The sequence below is a fragment of the Eublepharis macularius genome, chromosome 4 (assembly GCF_028583425.1).
Source record: "Eublepharis macularius isolate TG4126 chromosome 4, MPM_Emac_v1.0, whole genome shotgun sequence".
NCBI classification, from domain to species: domain Eukaryota; kingdom Metazoa; phylum Chordata; class Lepidosauria; order Squamata; family Eublepharidae; genus Eublepharis; species Eublepharis macularius.
The window spans coordinates 175627033-175643098 of record NC_072793.1 but is presented as its reverse complement, the minus strand read 5'-3'; the positions used below and the strand labels follow the sequence as shown (position 1 = coordinate 175643098).

The window sequence follows — 16066 nt, the reverse complement described above, 5'->3', positions numbered from 1 at the left end:
TGAAGCAAACAAAAGCACGGTCAGGCTGTGGATCGTTTTTCATTCTGTATGCAGCACCCACCGTTTTAGAGCGCTGTCCCGGTGCAGAAACATGAATGCAAGGCACAGATCCTCATGATTTTTATATGGGGTCCCCCGAACTCACCATCAAGCCCATTGCTCTGAAATGGGGCTCTGAAGCAAGGGGTTCTCACATTTCTTGTGTTCAGCCCCCACAAACCCACGCGGCCTTGGATGTGTTGAGTGGCATAAGGATGACTTCGGAGGAACACCATGTAAGAATCCCGAGGAAAAGATTCTCCATGTCTTGGATCCCGGTGTTTGCTCGCTCCAAGGTGGTGCCAGAAAGGAAATGCTCAAGCTGTTTAGGGACCCTTCTTTGACCTCTTTTGAACACACCATCTGCATTCTGTTGAGTCCCCATGAAACACCAGGGATAATCTTTCTGGCTTCATGCAAAGAACATGGGAGTTGATTGAACAACATTCCAGTGCACTGGCATGTTACCCGGGGCCTTTTCTTTTAATTTGCCAGGCTGTAATACTAAGGGTTTTGCCAAAGACAGAGGAGGCCCCTAAGATTTACAATTTGGAGGGGTGTGTAGAGGAGGATCCAGGGTGATTGTTCCCTTCAGCCCTTTGCTTCCTTTGAACGTGACCTTAAGAAATTCCCCAGATCTTGAAAAATCTGGTTTCCTGGATCCCCTGTGTGAGCAGTTCCCTCTCTCTGTGCTTTGGCAGGGTACAATTTCCATTGATTCCCCAAATGTGACACCTCCCTCACCCCATCATATGCCATCCTGGGAAATGCCCTGAGCATTCAGGAAAAGGGGACTGGGAGGGGGAATGTCAGCTGTTGCCGACTGACATTCCCCCTCCTATGTTGCTGCTGCTTGTGATGTACTCGCTCTCTCTCTCTCTCTCTCTCTCTCTCTCTCTCTCTCTCTCTCACACACACACACACACACATTTGGCAGTGGTCCTCCCACCATCTGCCATTCAATGCTGGCTCTCTATAGGGACAAGAATGTTTATTCTCTCAATTGCCTGCCCAAAAGGCCCCGGGGAAGGTCTGCTCTGATTTGAACCCAGGCCACCTCTAATACTTCACTTCCTGAACTTAACCAATTACTATTAGCCAAATCTCTTGAACCCGAATCTTACTGACTCCTCATGATGCCAATTTTAAAGCAGACCAAAAAAAAGCATTCTTAGAAATTGTGTCCTATTGACACAATTCCCTGCAAATTTGGTGAACTTTTCTGGCAAAATGTCACTCCAGCCCCCTACATAGCTCCCTTAGTTTTTCCCATAGATAATAATGAAGATTGGAGGTGGCTGGGGGCACCTTCTTTGGGGGACCATAAAATGGCCCCTTCTGTGGAGGTAGCTTATTTGAGCCAGTATGTCTGGGATATTGTAAAGTGGTATTGAGAGCAAGTCAATGGCAACAGAGATGGTAAGCTGTTGTACCCCATGGTTCCGTCTATGAGCCTTATAGGAATACCTCCTGCTCTTATCATTAGACCAAGCCCTTGCTGATTGAGTTGTCCCTTTCGTGGCCAGGCCATGTGCTGATGTGATGGTCAACACGTTGTATTCTGAGGGAAGTTATGGCCACCACACAGAACCCTGTGGCTCACATAGTGGGCCTAGTTCTGCCCACTCATCCTCCTTCCTCATAGTTCCAGAACCAAAGACCAAGAATGGCAGTTCTATGTGCTTATGGCACCTGTGGTAGCATGTGGCCAATGGTCCATGGACCTACAGGAAATCTTGGAGCTCCTGCTCCAGTTAGCCATAGTGATGTCCCACGTGGCTCAGCTCCTCAGGGTGCATCCAGGAGATGACTTAGCACAAAAGAAGCAAAATTCCATTGGGAAAGGATTTCAGACACAGCCCAAATACTACTGAATTATTTTATTTCAGACGTAAAATGATGAAGCAAACAAGATTCATTGGTTCATTGCAACTTATTACAGCGTCCCCTCAACCCAACAAGATAAATTCTCCAAAACAAATTCCAAAAGATAAATTCCCCACTAGTCCCTCAACCAAGAGAACTAGCCCCCTCCCACAATAAATTCTAGCATGCCTTACCTCAATGCAAAGTCTTTGCAATCCCAGATTGTAATAATCTCACCAGTTTCCAAGAACAATGTAATAATAGAACAAGTTGGCCAGCTCTCATCTAATTTGTGCTATGGGACTGAGGGATTTTACACCAGGATTCTTTAGACTTACTTGGGAGAGGAGGCAGATGATAGCCTGGAAGAGAACAGAGAGTGAGAGAGGCCAGAAGTCTTCTCCGCTACACACTGGAGCCCTTCTATTTTTTTTTACCTTATTCTCGATTCCCTCCCCCATTCTCACCTCTTGGATCTGATGTCCAAAAATGTAATTCTGTCCCCCAAATACAACATCTTTGGCCAAGTGGTTTTATACCCAATTCTGGATTTTTACCAACTTGTTGAGATCTTCCAAGTGTTAAAGGTCTTTCAGCCTGGTGTTTCACTATAGAGAATCATTAATTGCCCATCCTGTGACTTCTAATTTGGCCATGGATCTTGGCACGGGCACCAACCATACACATTCCGGGCCGCCCTTTCTTTGCTCGGGTGGCTCGCACTATGGCCGGGGTCTCTTCACCACAGTCATCATATCAGGCTCAGCAAGGGTATAAAGGAAGATCTAAGGGTGTGGCTGGCCTTCCTCACCCAATATAATGGGGTGTCATTCTGGCAAGACAGTTGGGAGGTATCCTTTGAGCTGCAGGTGCATTCTGATACGGCAGGCAGCGCCGGCTTTGGAGTTTATCTCCGGGGCCAATTAGGAGAATTCTCCTAATCAGCATCTTATTGTTCTTAATTCTGGGTCTCACTGTCCTTTTTGGCTCTGTTAGGTCACGGGCATTCTCTCTCACACACACACTCCCATTGTTCTGCAATGGAGGGGATTATTTTCAACCTTTGCTTGCTTTGTTGCTTCCACCTTCAAGAAGTCTTATGACTAAGCTTTTGCTTCTGTTGCAAATATCACTGGTGAGAGTCAGGCAATTACCTGGGTCAGAATGTTGTGTTTCCATTCATTTTGGCACTGCAGCTCTCACAATCTTCCTGAGGCTACTGGCTGATTTTGAGGCTCCTAGCTTTATTTCCTGAAGAGTTATGCACCCAACAGATGGACAGAGAGACAGAGAGACCCATCCTTTTACTATTGGAGGAGAGAGAGCTTGACTTGGCTCAGAAGGGGGTGTTGGGGAGGGGGGCACTTTTTACAGCTGCATGTAGAGTATTCCATTTACCGTTGACAAAAAGCCATAGTATGGATCACTGTGTTGGATTTGGACCAGGTAATTCCGAGTTCAGATGTTCCCGTTTAGGCACTAAGTGTGTTGAGTGACCTTGAGCCATTCACACTCTCTCTCAACCTAAACTTCCCCTCAGGATTGTTGCCAGGATAGAATATGAGAACCAAAAACTTCTGTTTATAAGTAATGTCATAACTGGCAGTCACTGGCAAGGTGGGATGCTCAGAAAAATCACTCACCTTCAAAGATTCCAAGGAAGAACCAAAGATGAAAAGGGCCCACACCAGAGAAAGCTTTTTCGGCTTCTATCGTTATCAGAGAGTCCCTCTACACAAGATGCCTCGGCAGCGATTTGTCAAATGTAGAGAGAGATGCAAAGTTAGCCGGGAAGCGTAGTTTAAAAAAACAGAGCTGGCAGAGATTGCTCCTCAGAGGCTTTGTTAATTTCATCTTCACCTCCCGCAAAGCTTTGTCAATTTCACCACTCCAGGCTAAAGGTGTGGGATTGCAACCAGAGGGCAGTGAGAAATGGAAATGGGCTAGAGCTGCCTTCCAGAGCCAGGCTTGGTCCTAGAGAGGTTATAATGGTCTGAAGTTTCCCTTCTGGCATTTCACACCCCCTTCATACGGCTTCAGTGTATAGCAAAGCCTTTGCCCTGATGCTGCCTCTGCCTTTTAAAACTAACCTTCCCGGCTACTATTGCATCTCCTGACACATGTTCTTCATGTGTCAAATGTCTTATGTAGAGAGACTCAAAGTCAGGAACATACAAGGAGGGGCTTTTCTTATGTCCAATAAATGGCCAGTCTTGGTCAACCAGCTTCTCAGCTGCTTCCCAAGCTCCCTCTTCTCTAGAATACAACAGACCCTCTTCAGAAACACTTCAGGTGCTCTCTTTATCTCCCCTCTTTCTTGCTGGCATGACAATTTCTCTCCCTATTTCCAGGAAACTCATAGCAGAGACTCTACAGAAATCACCTCCTACTTGCTATTTTATTTCTTCCCCAGGCTGTGGAAGAAATCAAATATTTCTGAAAAGTTTGCATATTCCTGAAGAATAGAAGTAATGTGATTTATTAATGCAGTCAGTACATAAGAAAGGGAATATATTAAATGAAGATATTCGTGCTACTTTTATGATGGCTGTATTTATACTGATTTTAAGGTAATTTTTGTCATTAAAGAAGTCGTTTTACATGTGAGCATTCAATGTTATTATTTATTGTTTGAAGCTTTCCTCCCTGTGAACTTTGGTCTCTGCATCCTCTGGTGCCCAATAGACTTACCGAAGAGTCCAGCAGGTACACAAGGAATATATTTCCCCTCTATTTGCACTGTTCAATATCACTTTCAAGATTGTAGGTTGAACCTTAGTTTTGATTGAGAAAAAAAATCTGTGCAAATATAAAGAACAGGATAATTAAGGCCTGGCAATGAGATCAGCTCATTTTTAATTGATTACATGCAGAAAGAATTCAGGTTGGCCTGCTGTTAGGGTTAGGTTAAACTTTAATTGGTTGACCGCCTAACTTCTTATTCAATATGCTCATTCCATGCAATGTTTCTGTCTCAAACACATACCCTTGCTGAAGGGGAGGTGTACTTCACTTACCCTGTATCCCCTTCCTATCCCGATTTCCTATTGGCAGCCTCTATATGCTCACCTTTCTCTACATTCTTCTCTTTCAAGCCCACTGAATTTTTCATCTGCCCTTTTACCTATTCATTTATATACAGCCTTTCTCCACAATGGGGACCCAAAGTAGCTTACATCATTCTCTTTGCCTTCAGACTCAAAAAGGGTTGCCAGCTCCAGGTTGAGAGATACTTGGAAATTTTGGAAGTTAAGCCTAGGAAGGGTGGGATTTGGGGAGTGGCTGGAGCTCAGCTGGTTTTACTGTCATGCAGTCCACCCTCTAAAGCAACCATTTGTTCCAGGGGGACTGATATCTGTAATCTGGGAGATGTAATTCTGGGAGATCTCTAGGCCCCACTTGGAGGTTGGCAATCCTATGCTTACAATAACCCTGAGATGTAAGTTAGGCTGAGCGTGTGTGATTGGATCAAAGTCAACCAATGAGCTTCCATAGCAGGGTAGTAGTGATTTGAACCTTGGTCTCCCACATCTTAGCCACTACAGTACTCTGGCTGCTGTTGAACAGTAGCAAGCAGCCAGGCCTGCATAAGCCAGGCAAGTCATGTGGTATCAATTAGTCTTATGGTTGCTTCTGGATCTGGCTCCAATGATTCCTCCCTCAGAGGTCGAAAAAATCTTGGATAGGCCCTCTTCCTTTTACTGACAGAAACCAAACATGGAATAGTGGCTAAACTGTGATGGATGCCCACTGAGAGCATCTGATTAAAGCTGCTGGCACTCCTTTTATCATCCCCCCTTTTTTTTAGACATTTCTGCAAACCTGGGCATGTTTCAGGTGTGTAGAAAGAGCCGTCTTGTCTGTTCATGATTCTAATCTCTGGATTTAAGAATCCAAGATCAGGGCTACTAAACTAGTAGTATATAAAATATTAATTTTTAATCTGGGATAAGATTAAGAACTGCACATTCTCATTTGAACCTCCCTGCTAACTAAGATCTTTAGCTAAGGCCTTTCTTATGTTGTGGGTGGCAACCAGCGACAAGAGCCTTTTCTGTGGTGCCACCCTATTTGTGGATTCCCCCCCACCCCTGCACTCCAATTTGCCTTTTTGCCTGTGCTTTTAATATATAAATCGGGCACAGCTTCTGAAATTTAGAAATGTTTTATCATTTATATGTACTTCTACATTGTAATGGAAAGGCAGGACTAAAAATCCTTAAAATAACCAAATAATAAATGCAACTGGATTTCCTAAAGTGTGTGTATGTCAAAAGATGGCAACTATTCAATCCTCTTCCTGGTCACTGGAATTTTGCAATTCATTTATCTTATCTTCTTCCTACCTCTAAGCCTATCAATTCATTAAAACTCAAACTAAGAATCAAATCAAGATTATATCTGTTTGAAGAAAAAAGTAATTGTTCCTTTGTTTACAGATGGCTCATCAACATATCACACTTTAGAAGAGGAATTCCTAGTAGCTGTTTGGAGGTGAGATGGACTTAAGGCGTCTGTTGCTGTCCTCTTGATTGGGGCTGCTTATATATGCAAAGTTCTAGTTCCTGATAAATTGCAGTGTGGTGCTCTGTCCATTTGATCTGTGACCAGCCTAATGGAAGATCCCTCACTCCTCTGTGAGAGAGGAATGAAAAAGTGTTGGCTACAAGAAGGCCACTTGGACTGCATTTTGTTCTGTTCCATGCCTTCTGCCTGAGATCGTGCCACTGGGTTGTGCTGCAGGCACCATGTCATGGGGGAGGGCCATTCTATCAAGACCTTAAAGTTGGGAACTAAGGAGGGGGTCCCCTTTTGTGTTTTTTCCTTTGTTTCTTGTATCTTGTGGTTCTCATATAAATTTTTATATATTTGGCTAAAGCAAGATACACACTGAAAAAGAAGGATGATCTAAATTGAAACAGTTATTAAATTGAGTATTTATATACTGCAATGTTAAATGAATACCAGAAGTGCACAAGAAAGATTAAACACTATTACAATGTCAATAGTGCAAAACATCAAACATTTTTTTTCAACAAAGTTCTAGAGAAGAGAGAGCTTGGGAAGCAGCTGAGAAGTTAGTTGACCAAGACTGGCCATTTATTGGACATAAGCCTGCGGTTTATCCTTCACCTGGGAAGCAGGCCTTAAAATATCTCAATCTCCTTCTCTGCTGTACGTTTTTATTCATTAACCTTAGCTAATTGTCTGCTGAACAGGGGTGGGGCTCGGCTGGACTTAGAATACTATATATATTGTGTGTTGGTAGAGAAACACCATTCCTGACAAGGATTGTAATAGGGAAATATAGGACAATAAAATGCTTTAACTCATGCAGTTCCTGGACTCATGCTGTGAAGTCTTTGAGAGTAACTTGACAAAACCTTACAAATACGCTGAGGGATATTAAGTGTCCACTCAGAACAAATCTATTTCCATACTCCACACATTTATAGTGTTGTCCCCAATATGGATACGTTGATGGACCGTAAACAATGCACTGTCAGCAAAGCTATTTCCACAGTCCACACATTCATATGGTTTCTCCCCTTTGTGGATGCATTGATGGACAGTAAAGTTCTCCACTCTTAGCAAAGCTCTTTACACAGTCCACACATTTATATGTTTCTCCTCTGTGTGCATGTGTCAATGGGTAGTAAGTCTGGAATCATGAGAAAAGTTCTTTCTCTTGTCCACACACTTACAGGATTTCTTCCCAGTACGGATTTACTGCATGAGTCTAATGATGCATGAATTAAAGCTTTAATAATACTTTAAGTACAGCTCTGTTGACATTTCTTGACCAGAATGCCTGTCCCCTCCCTTACTTAGCATTAAACCATTCAAACAAGCCACTTTCTCGTACCCAAGCTTTCTCGTACCCAAGCTCCTATTTCTAATTTCTTATCTATGCAGCGAAAGTATGCGAAGTAGAAGTAAACAGGATTATTGTGACTTTCTCTGACCAATGTGGATATGTCAATGGGCAGTAAGGCATGCACTCTTAGCAAAACTCTTTCCACAGTCCACACATTTATAGGGTTTCTCTCTGGTATGGATAGATTGATGGATAGTAAGACTGGAACTGTGAGCAAAGTTCTTTTCACAATCCACACATTTATAGGGTTTCTCCCCAGTATGGATACGCCGATGAACACTAAGCTGTGAATTCTGCGAGAAGCTCTTTCCACAGTCTGCACATTTATATGGTTTCTCCCCTGTGTGGATGCGTCGATGGGCAGTAAGTCTGGAACAGACAGCAAAGTTCTTTCCACAATCCACACATTTATAGGGTTTCTCCCCAGTATGGATACGTCGATGAACAGTAAACTGTGCACGCTGAGCAAAGCTCTTTCCACAGTCTGCACATTTATATGGTTTCTCCCCAGTATGGATACGTCGATGAACAGTAAGCTCTGTACTCTGAGCAAAGCTCTTTCCACAGTCCCCACATTCATATGGTTTCTCCCCTGTGTGGATGCGTTGATGGATAGTAAGGCCTGCTCTCTTAACAAAGCTCTTTCCACAGTCCACACATTTATACGGTTTCTCCTCTGAGTGAATACGTTGATGGACAGTAAGTACTGAACTCTTAGCAAAGCTCTTTCCACAATCTGCACATTTATATGGTCTCTCCCCAGTATGGATACGTCGATGGATAGTAAGATCTGTATTCTGAGCAAAGCTCTTTCCACAGTCCCCACATTCATATGGTTTCTTTCCTGTGTGGATGTATTGATGGACAGTAAGATGTGCACTCTTAGCAAAGCTCTTTCCACAGTCCACACATTTATATCGTTTCTCCCCTGTGTGGACACGTCGATGGACAGTAAGTTCTGAACCTGTAGCAAAACTCTTTCCACAGTCCACACATTCATATGGTCTCTCCCCTGTGTGGATGCGTCGATGGGCAGTAAGTGCTGAACTCCTAGCAAACTTCTTTCCACAGTCCACACATTTATATGGTTTCTCCTGTGTATGGATATGTTGATGGCTATTAATGTTTCCACTCTGAGCAAACCTCTTTCCACACTCCATGCATTTATATGGATTCTGTTCTGTGTGGATATTCCTTTGGGAAATAATGTTTGTACACTGGTCAAAGCCCTTTCCACAGTCCACACATTTGCATTTTTCCCACTGCTTATCAAACACAGATTGAGAAATGAATTTTTTCCCACACACGGGGTAAGTGATCCTTATACTGTATGGTAGGATATCCTGGGTTTCAGCAACTTGAGAAGGAGAAGATTTATTCCCCGTTTCCCATCTTCTATCGTCTCTTCTCTGCTGTTCCCTTTCCAATGGCAGCTGTTCTGGCTCTTTCTCAGGCTTTTTATGGGGACCTTGGGCCTCTGGAAAGAAGAGGAAAAAACTAGTGAAACATTAACACAAAAGCATAATGAAGGAAAAAGGTGTATTAATGGATGTTGATAATGACGGAACAAAAAATCACTTGAAGGGAGGAAAATCCTGCTCTGTATTAACTGGTTGTTGTGTTTTCAGTTACAGCAAAGATAAAAATGTATAGCTGAAGTAGGCCACACGGGTCATCTAGTCCAACCCCGAAAACTATGCAGGAAATTTATAGGTACGCTGGTCCACTCTCCCAAGGACATCTAAGCAGTGCCCTAAGGTAGGCACAAAATCTCTGAAGATCTCTGGACAATTTGACTGTGAGGAAAATTGCTTCTTGACTCCAAATGCCAATTGGCATTACATAATTCCAATTCCAATTACACATAAGCAAGGGCCATGGGAGCTGTATTCCAGTTCACTCCAATCTGCTTCTCCTCCAACTATCTGCCCAAGTACATACTGAGTCAGGAAATCCTTCCTGAAGTTTAGCCCAAAACTGCTTTGGTTTAAATTTAATCCACTAACTCTGGTCTGACCTTGGAGGTAACAGACTACAACTTTGCTCCATCTACTATGTGACAGCCCTTCAAATACTTGAAGAGGGCTATTAAAGCACCTCTCAGTCACCTCCTCTTCAGGCTACACATACCCAGCTCCTTCAACCTTTCCTCATAAGACTTGGTCTCCAGACCCCTCATCATCTTCGTTGCCCTCCTCTGGACACGTTCCAGCTTGTCAACTTGCTTCTTAAAATGTCGAGACCAAAATTGAACACAGTACTTCAAGTTTGGTCTAATCAGAGCAGAGTAAAGCCATACCATCACATTTTGTGATCAGGACACTATACTCCGGTTGATGCAGCCTAAAATCGCAGTTGCCTTTTTAGCTACAGAATCACACTGCTGACTCATGTTCCATATATGATCTACTAAGGCCCCCAGATCCTCCCAACACATCCCCTGCCCGGGACTCATCACACCCCTGGTCCAAGCCCCTCTCTCTGATGCACCAATGCCGCTCAGAAGAAATTCTCATCTAGGTGGAGCAAGTGGAGCAGCTGCAATGGTCCTTGTTCTACACTTAAGGCCCTAAAGGGGGATGGAGTACTTGAGGGGCTACCTCCAGTCATACTGTGTCTCCACCCGATTAAGGTCTGCCTCCGAAGCCCTGCTCTCTATGCCTCTTTGTAAAGGGGTCAATGGTCACTAGAGGCAGGGCATTTTCTGTGGAGACTTCGCCCTTCGAGAAGCTTGCCTGGAGCCTACTTTGTTATATTTTTAATTTGACATAGTGGTCTCCTTCTCTGTTGAGGCATATAAATGAATGAATGTTGACTACAACCGGGTAGGGTATAGAAATTTCCTCCAAGATTAGGTACAAGGAGAGGTTAGAAAATGGTTCATACCTGGTGATCTCTCTCTTGCTCTTGGTTCCTGGAAAGATAGATTTCCATTTACTTGCAGCACGGAAACACAGTCAGGTCTGGGAACTAGAAGTCCTCCTTGTGGGGAAAGAAACAGAACAGATACTTCACAGGGGGGCAGAAGGCTAAGGCTTTGATCCAGAAGAGTCTGTCTGCAGATCGCAGTAGTGACCCACAGCAGAGGAGGGATCAGGGGAGTTCAGCATAGGGAAGATCTAGCTCACACACAGCAATTGGGATATAGTGTCTCAACCCCCTCCAAAGGCAAGAAGGATCCAGCATCCCTTTCTGATACCATCTAATGTGGCCTTGACAAAGGGCCGTGAAGGTCTCTTCTCCCCTTCAAGATTCCCCATACTCCTTGCAGGTGGGAAAAAATATGTTCATGTGCCCCTTTTAAATATGATAGTTCCATTTTGGACATTTATTATCCTCACAACAGCATTTTCCTCTGGACTACCTCTTTTCTGGAAGGATGTGCTCCTTTGCTTTTACTAGCAATCTGGTACACACAAATTCAGTAGGCAAGGCTCTCCATGATATAGACAAAATTTACTAAACCTGCTAAAATCCACTTTTTCATAGTCTGTTCTTCAATGCTCTATCATACCCTATTTCTGTGTAGGTTGACCATGCTTATGCCTACACTGGTGTACGTAGATTGAGAAAGAATGCAAACAAAGAGTAAATAACAGGGAGTAAACCTAATAGCTATTATTCATTGAAATTATTCATTGAAGAAATTGTTTATGGACTGGCACCGCAATGTATGAACTTGAAGCTTTCACACCACTTCTACCTCATTGCTCCAAGGAAAGATATTTACAAAGTGTTTTTGGACTATGACTATATGATGCCTCTTTTATTTATTGTATATGAAGAAGTACCTGGATATTTGTTGCTTTTGTACCAGCTTTTGTATATATTTATTGCATATTTATGAAGATTTTATTTTGAATGTATCGATGTTTTCAAGACCATTGTCTATGTAGAGAGCACCTTTTGCACTTACAATATATTGATATTGAATGATTGGTTATTGACAGTATGCTTTAGCCCCACTGGGGAGTTCAGATTAGTAAGTAGACTGAATACAGTGGAATGTCCCCACTCATGCAAACAGAGGACCATAAAGGCCTGGGAGCAAGGAAGTATTTTTTCGTACTTTGTAAAATGCACAACAAGGTCCCTATATAAAAAAAGGGATTATTATGGGTTTTTTAAAATGCTTCCTTCCTTGGCTGCTCTGAAAGGCCGATGAGAACCCACTGACAACCCATAAGCTGTTCCTTTTCAATTTACAAACCAACATTTTAATTTACAAACTAAACTATGACTAAAACTAGGTGAGTCAGCTATATACGTAGAAGAACAACGTCTGCCTGCACAGGGACCTGCCCCACTCACCTACTGAGAGTCTACGTGGAAAGAATCCTACAGGAGCCCTTCTTAGAAGGAGCCATTTCTGCCTTCAACCACAGTGAATAAAGGGGAGCCTTACCCAGAGAGGCCACTGTCTGACAATTGTCCTCCATGACTTCCCTGTAAAGCCTTCTTTGGTTCAGATCCAGAAGAGCCCACTCCTCCGTAGTAAAATCAACAGACACCTCCGCAAAGGTCACCTGAGCCCGAAAAGAGAAAAAAGAAAGCTTTTTAGATGGATCGCAAACTGGCTGGATAATCACACCCAAAGAGCAGTTGTCAATGGCTTCATGTCAGATTGGAAGGAGGTGTCCAGTGGAGTGTTACAGGGCTTGTTTCTGGGCCCAGTGACTTTCAAAATTATCTGGATGAGCGTGTGAAGGGATTCAGTCTTCGGGTGTATCAACAAAGCCATAACATCCAAAACAAAGGATATCGTTGTACCACTATATACCAGATTGTTCAGGCCCCTCCTGGAGTATTGTGTGCAGTTCTGGAAGTCTCACTACAAAAGGTTGTGGTCAAATTGGAATGAATGCAAAGGACAGCAACCAGGATGATCAGGGGCCTGAAGACCAAGCCCTACAAAGAAATATGGAGGGACCTGTCAATGTTCAGTATGGAGGGGAGGAGGTTGAGGGGAGGACTGCACTCTCGAAGTATTTGAAATGCTGTCACGTAGGGGAGAGAAGGGAGCTGTTCTTGTCAATAACACAGTATGGGGATTGAAACAATGGGTTTAAACTACAGGAGGGAAGGTACTGGCTGGATGTTAGGAAAAACTTCTTCCTGTTAAGAGCAATCCAGCAGTGGAACTGGTTGTTGTGTGGTGGGTTCCCTTTCACTGGTAATCTTCAAGGAGCGGCTGGATGAATACTTGCCGGGGATGCTTTAGGCTCTTCTTCCATTGGGAAAGGGGTTGGACTAGATGGTCTGTTAGACCCCTTCTAACTCTGATTCTCATATAATTCTCAGATTTTCTCACTCCTATCAAATAATGGAATAATTCTTCCTCTTCTAAGCACAATCCAACAAGATTATTATTTGATGGTTGCACACAGGATGCAAACTACCACCAGAGCCGTTCCATGTTTCATCCAGTGAACAGCATAAAAAGGAGAAAAGAGAAGTAGAGAAAGAGGTTCAGGGAGGCACCCAGGGTCATGACTTGTAGTTCCACACTTACCCCATCTGACCATACAGAATCTGCTTTCTCTCTGATGGAAAGAGATGGTAAAGAATACATCATTGGTTTCAAGGCCTCGCCTGAAGAGATCAAAGGTAATTGGAAAACATTTTAAACTCTCCAAGAATTTAGCATTTCACTTTTTCTTGTATGGGAGGAGAAGGTTCTCCCTCTTTTGGCTCATGGTCACAACTACACTTGCATCCTTATTTAAGAAAAATGTTTGATTTCAAATGTTTGGAAAGTCTACTCTTGCTATGGTTACATAGACAAAATTATGGCTTGTTTCTCCAGTGGTACAGAATTCACAGGCTGAAGAAGGAAGACCTCTGAAATGCAAGGAAGAGGCAGTCCTAAAACCACCGACAGAATCGCAGCTGCGACACCCCAGAATCTTGTGTCACAAAGCAAGATGAGCTCATAGGGAAAAAGGCAGCCTTATTATTGATGAAGTACCAAAGCCCACTTTGCACAGAGGCATTCCCTCTCTGTCCGTCTCCCAGCAAGGGTCATCCACCAAGGCGACCAAGGCTGTTTCACTCCTATCAGCAAGCCTAAAAGGAGATTGAAAAGGAACTAAACATTTGCCTGGCCGTAGAAAGCCTGAAGCTGTCCTGCCACCACCCTTTCAATCACCTTCTTCAAAAAAGAACATTTGAAACTGGTGGAGTGAGACCTCCTGGGTCGGAAACTTCAAGGAACCTGCCCACATCCTAAAAATGAATGAGAAGAATGACAAAGAACCAGACAAGTTGGCATACTGATACAATCTGACCACTGTCACTAGTCACCCAGGGTCAGATTCCGCAGAAGACATTTTATCTGAGAGGTGCTGAGCAAAATAGCTGAAGCCCTGCGCAGAGTGTGGGGCCTGTTACTACCTGAGGCACCCCCCTGGTTGTCATGGAGACCAGGAAATCCTGCAGTGCTCTGGACCAGGTAGCCTCGGCATGAATTATGTTACTTTTCCATGTGGTCTCTTCAAGGATTGTAATTTTGATCCTTTTCTTTTTGGCTCAATGCATTCCTCTTGCCCATTTAAAAAATTAATTTATATCTGTCGTCATTTTTTGAGTTAGGAGGCAGCTTTCTTCTCAACGCTCCTACTGCTGACACCAGAGGTGAAGTGAGCTGGAAACATTCCCTCATATTTTCTCCCATTCATTTATACTAGGCTCTCATTGTCAAAATGATCATGGCTAAACTATAAATCTCTATCATTTTTCTTTATCCTTAACCACAAGCCTACTGGCATTTTTCGAAAGTAGTTAACTTAATTGGTTAACTATGTGATCTTGGCACGAATATAATATACTTGGAAATAGGGTATGGCCTAAATCATTCTTCAAGTTATTTAGTCAAGATTATGAATCAATTCTCTTTTTTGTTCTTCTCCAAATGGATATTTTCAAAGTTGGAAGCTGGAATGGAGCATTATTTGCACACTGGAATGGGGGAAGGGGATAAAAGCAGCCCACCAACACTCAAGGAGGAACTCCAGTAGGCTCTTTTGATCTTACCCAGAAATGCTGCTCCCTGGTAAAGCTCCTGCGTGATGTTTTCCGGTATCTGAAAAAGAAGTGGGGATCTCAGAAAGATGCTAAGAAAAGGAGCATGAGAAAGACTGGGAAGAGGGGGTGCTTAAAATGTTGGCGCAATCTGATTGATTGATTGATTCATCTGCTCTCCATGCGAATGGGCTCAGAGCAGATTTACATCAGAATCAATCTGAAACATTGGTAATAACCATAAAACACAGCCATAAACATAAACAGGCATCTCATATCAGTATGGATTTTGAGGGTATCCCTGATCATATTTTGTGCTCCACTTATTACCCAGATGAGTCCCTCTCACCTGCTGAACCTGCTTCTTGGCATCTGCCTGGCTCAGGAGGAAGCCTTCGGCCAGGGCCACTGCCTGAGAACTTGTCTTTGGTCCGCATTCCCTGACCCAGCTCTCTACCTCCGGAGGCAGGATGGCCAGGAACTGCTCCAAGACCACCAGGTCCAGGATCTCTTTCTTGCTGTATCTTTCTGGCTTCAACCACTGGCGGCAAAGATGGTGCAGTCGGCTGCAAGCCTCTCGGGGCCCTTCTACTTTCTTGTACTGGAAGTGCCTGAATTGCTGGCACTGCACATCTGAAGGGGGAAAATCCTCTTCCAGGCTCTTCTGCGTGGTGCCTTTCCCCAGTTCCATTCTGCTCCCAACCTTGGTACCATCAGAGCCTTATCTTGTTTCTTGACCAACTGATTCTTGCTCCTCCATTATCCGCCCTTCCTCTCCAGACATCCTCCACCAAGACCAACGGATTGCCTTCCTCCTGTGCTGGATTTTTCTATAAAGGCAAGTACCAGATTTATGACCTCCTGCAAAGAGATGACTGATTTGTTGGAAATATATATATGGACACCTGCATCTAAAGAGGTGACCCTTGACTCCCGAAATCTCATGGAACACAATGGAATCAAGGGTGTTTGTAAATAAGGAGCCAAATGGAGCATGTGAAGAGAAGCATCCACTCAGGAAACAGACTCTTCGCTGCTTAATAAAAGCTTTGCTAAACTATAAACTAAAGTTTCTTGAAGTGTTCCAGAGCCAGAGGACATTATACAGTACCAGAAGTGGGATGCATATTTGCAAAGTGGTTATTGTAAAGTTAGAAAGAGGGAGAGAGTGGTGTAGCAGAAGCTAAATGGAGCTAAAAAGAGGCCCTAATTTGATAGGGTGTGTTCTGTCTGGAAACTGTTAACTCATTTTCATTGAAGGAT

At 43.5% G+C, this 16066-nt stretch overlaps 1 protein-coding gene across 1 annotated transcript in view; it reads right to left on the bottom strand.

The window, feature by feature from the left end:
- LOC129327899 (zinc finger protein 420-like) overlaps window positions 1-16066 on the bottom strand; it is a 32638-nt gene that overhangs the window by 15215 nt on the left and 1357 nt on the right. Inside the window, exons 2-6 of the mRNA XM_054976647.1 lie at window positions 15153-15664; window positions 14816-14864; window positions 13296-13375; window positions 12189-12309; window positions 10670-10765 (exon numbers count right to left, since the gene is read on the bottom strand). Coding sequence (XP_054832622.1) covers window positions 10670-10765; window positions 12189-12309; window positions 13296-13375; window positions 14816-14864; window positions 15153-15494 — 688 coding nt within the window. The 5' untranslated portion in view covers window positions 15495-15664. The remainder of the gene's footprint in view (window positions 1-10669; window positions 10766-12188; window positions 12310-13295; window positions 13376-14815; window positions 14865-15152; window positions 15665-16066) is intronic.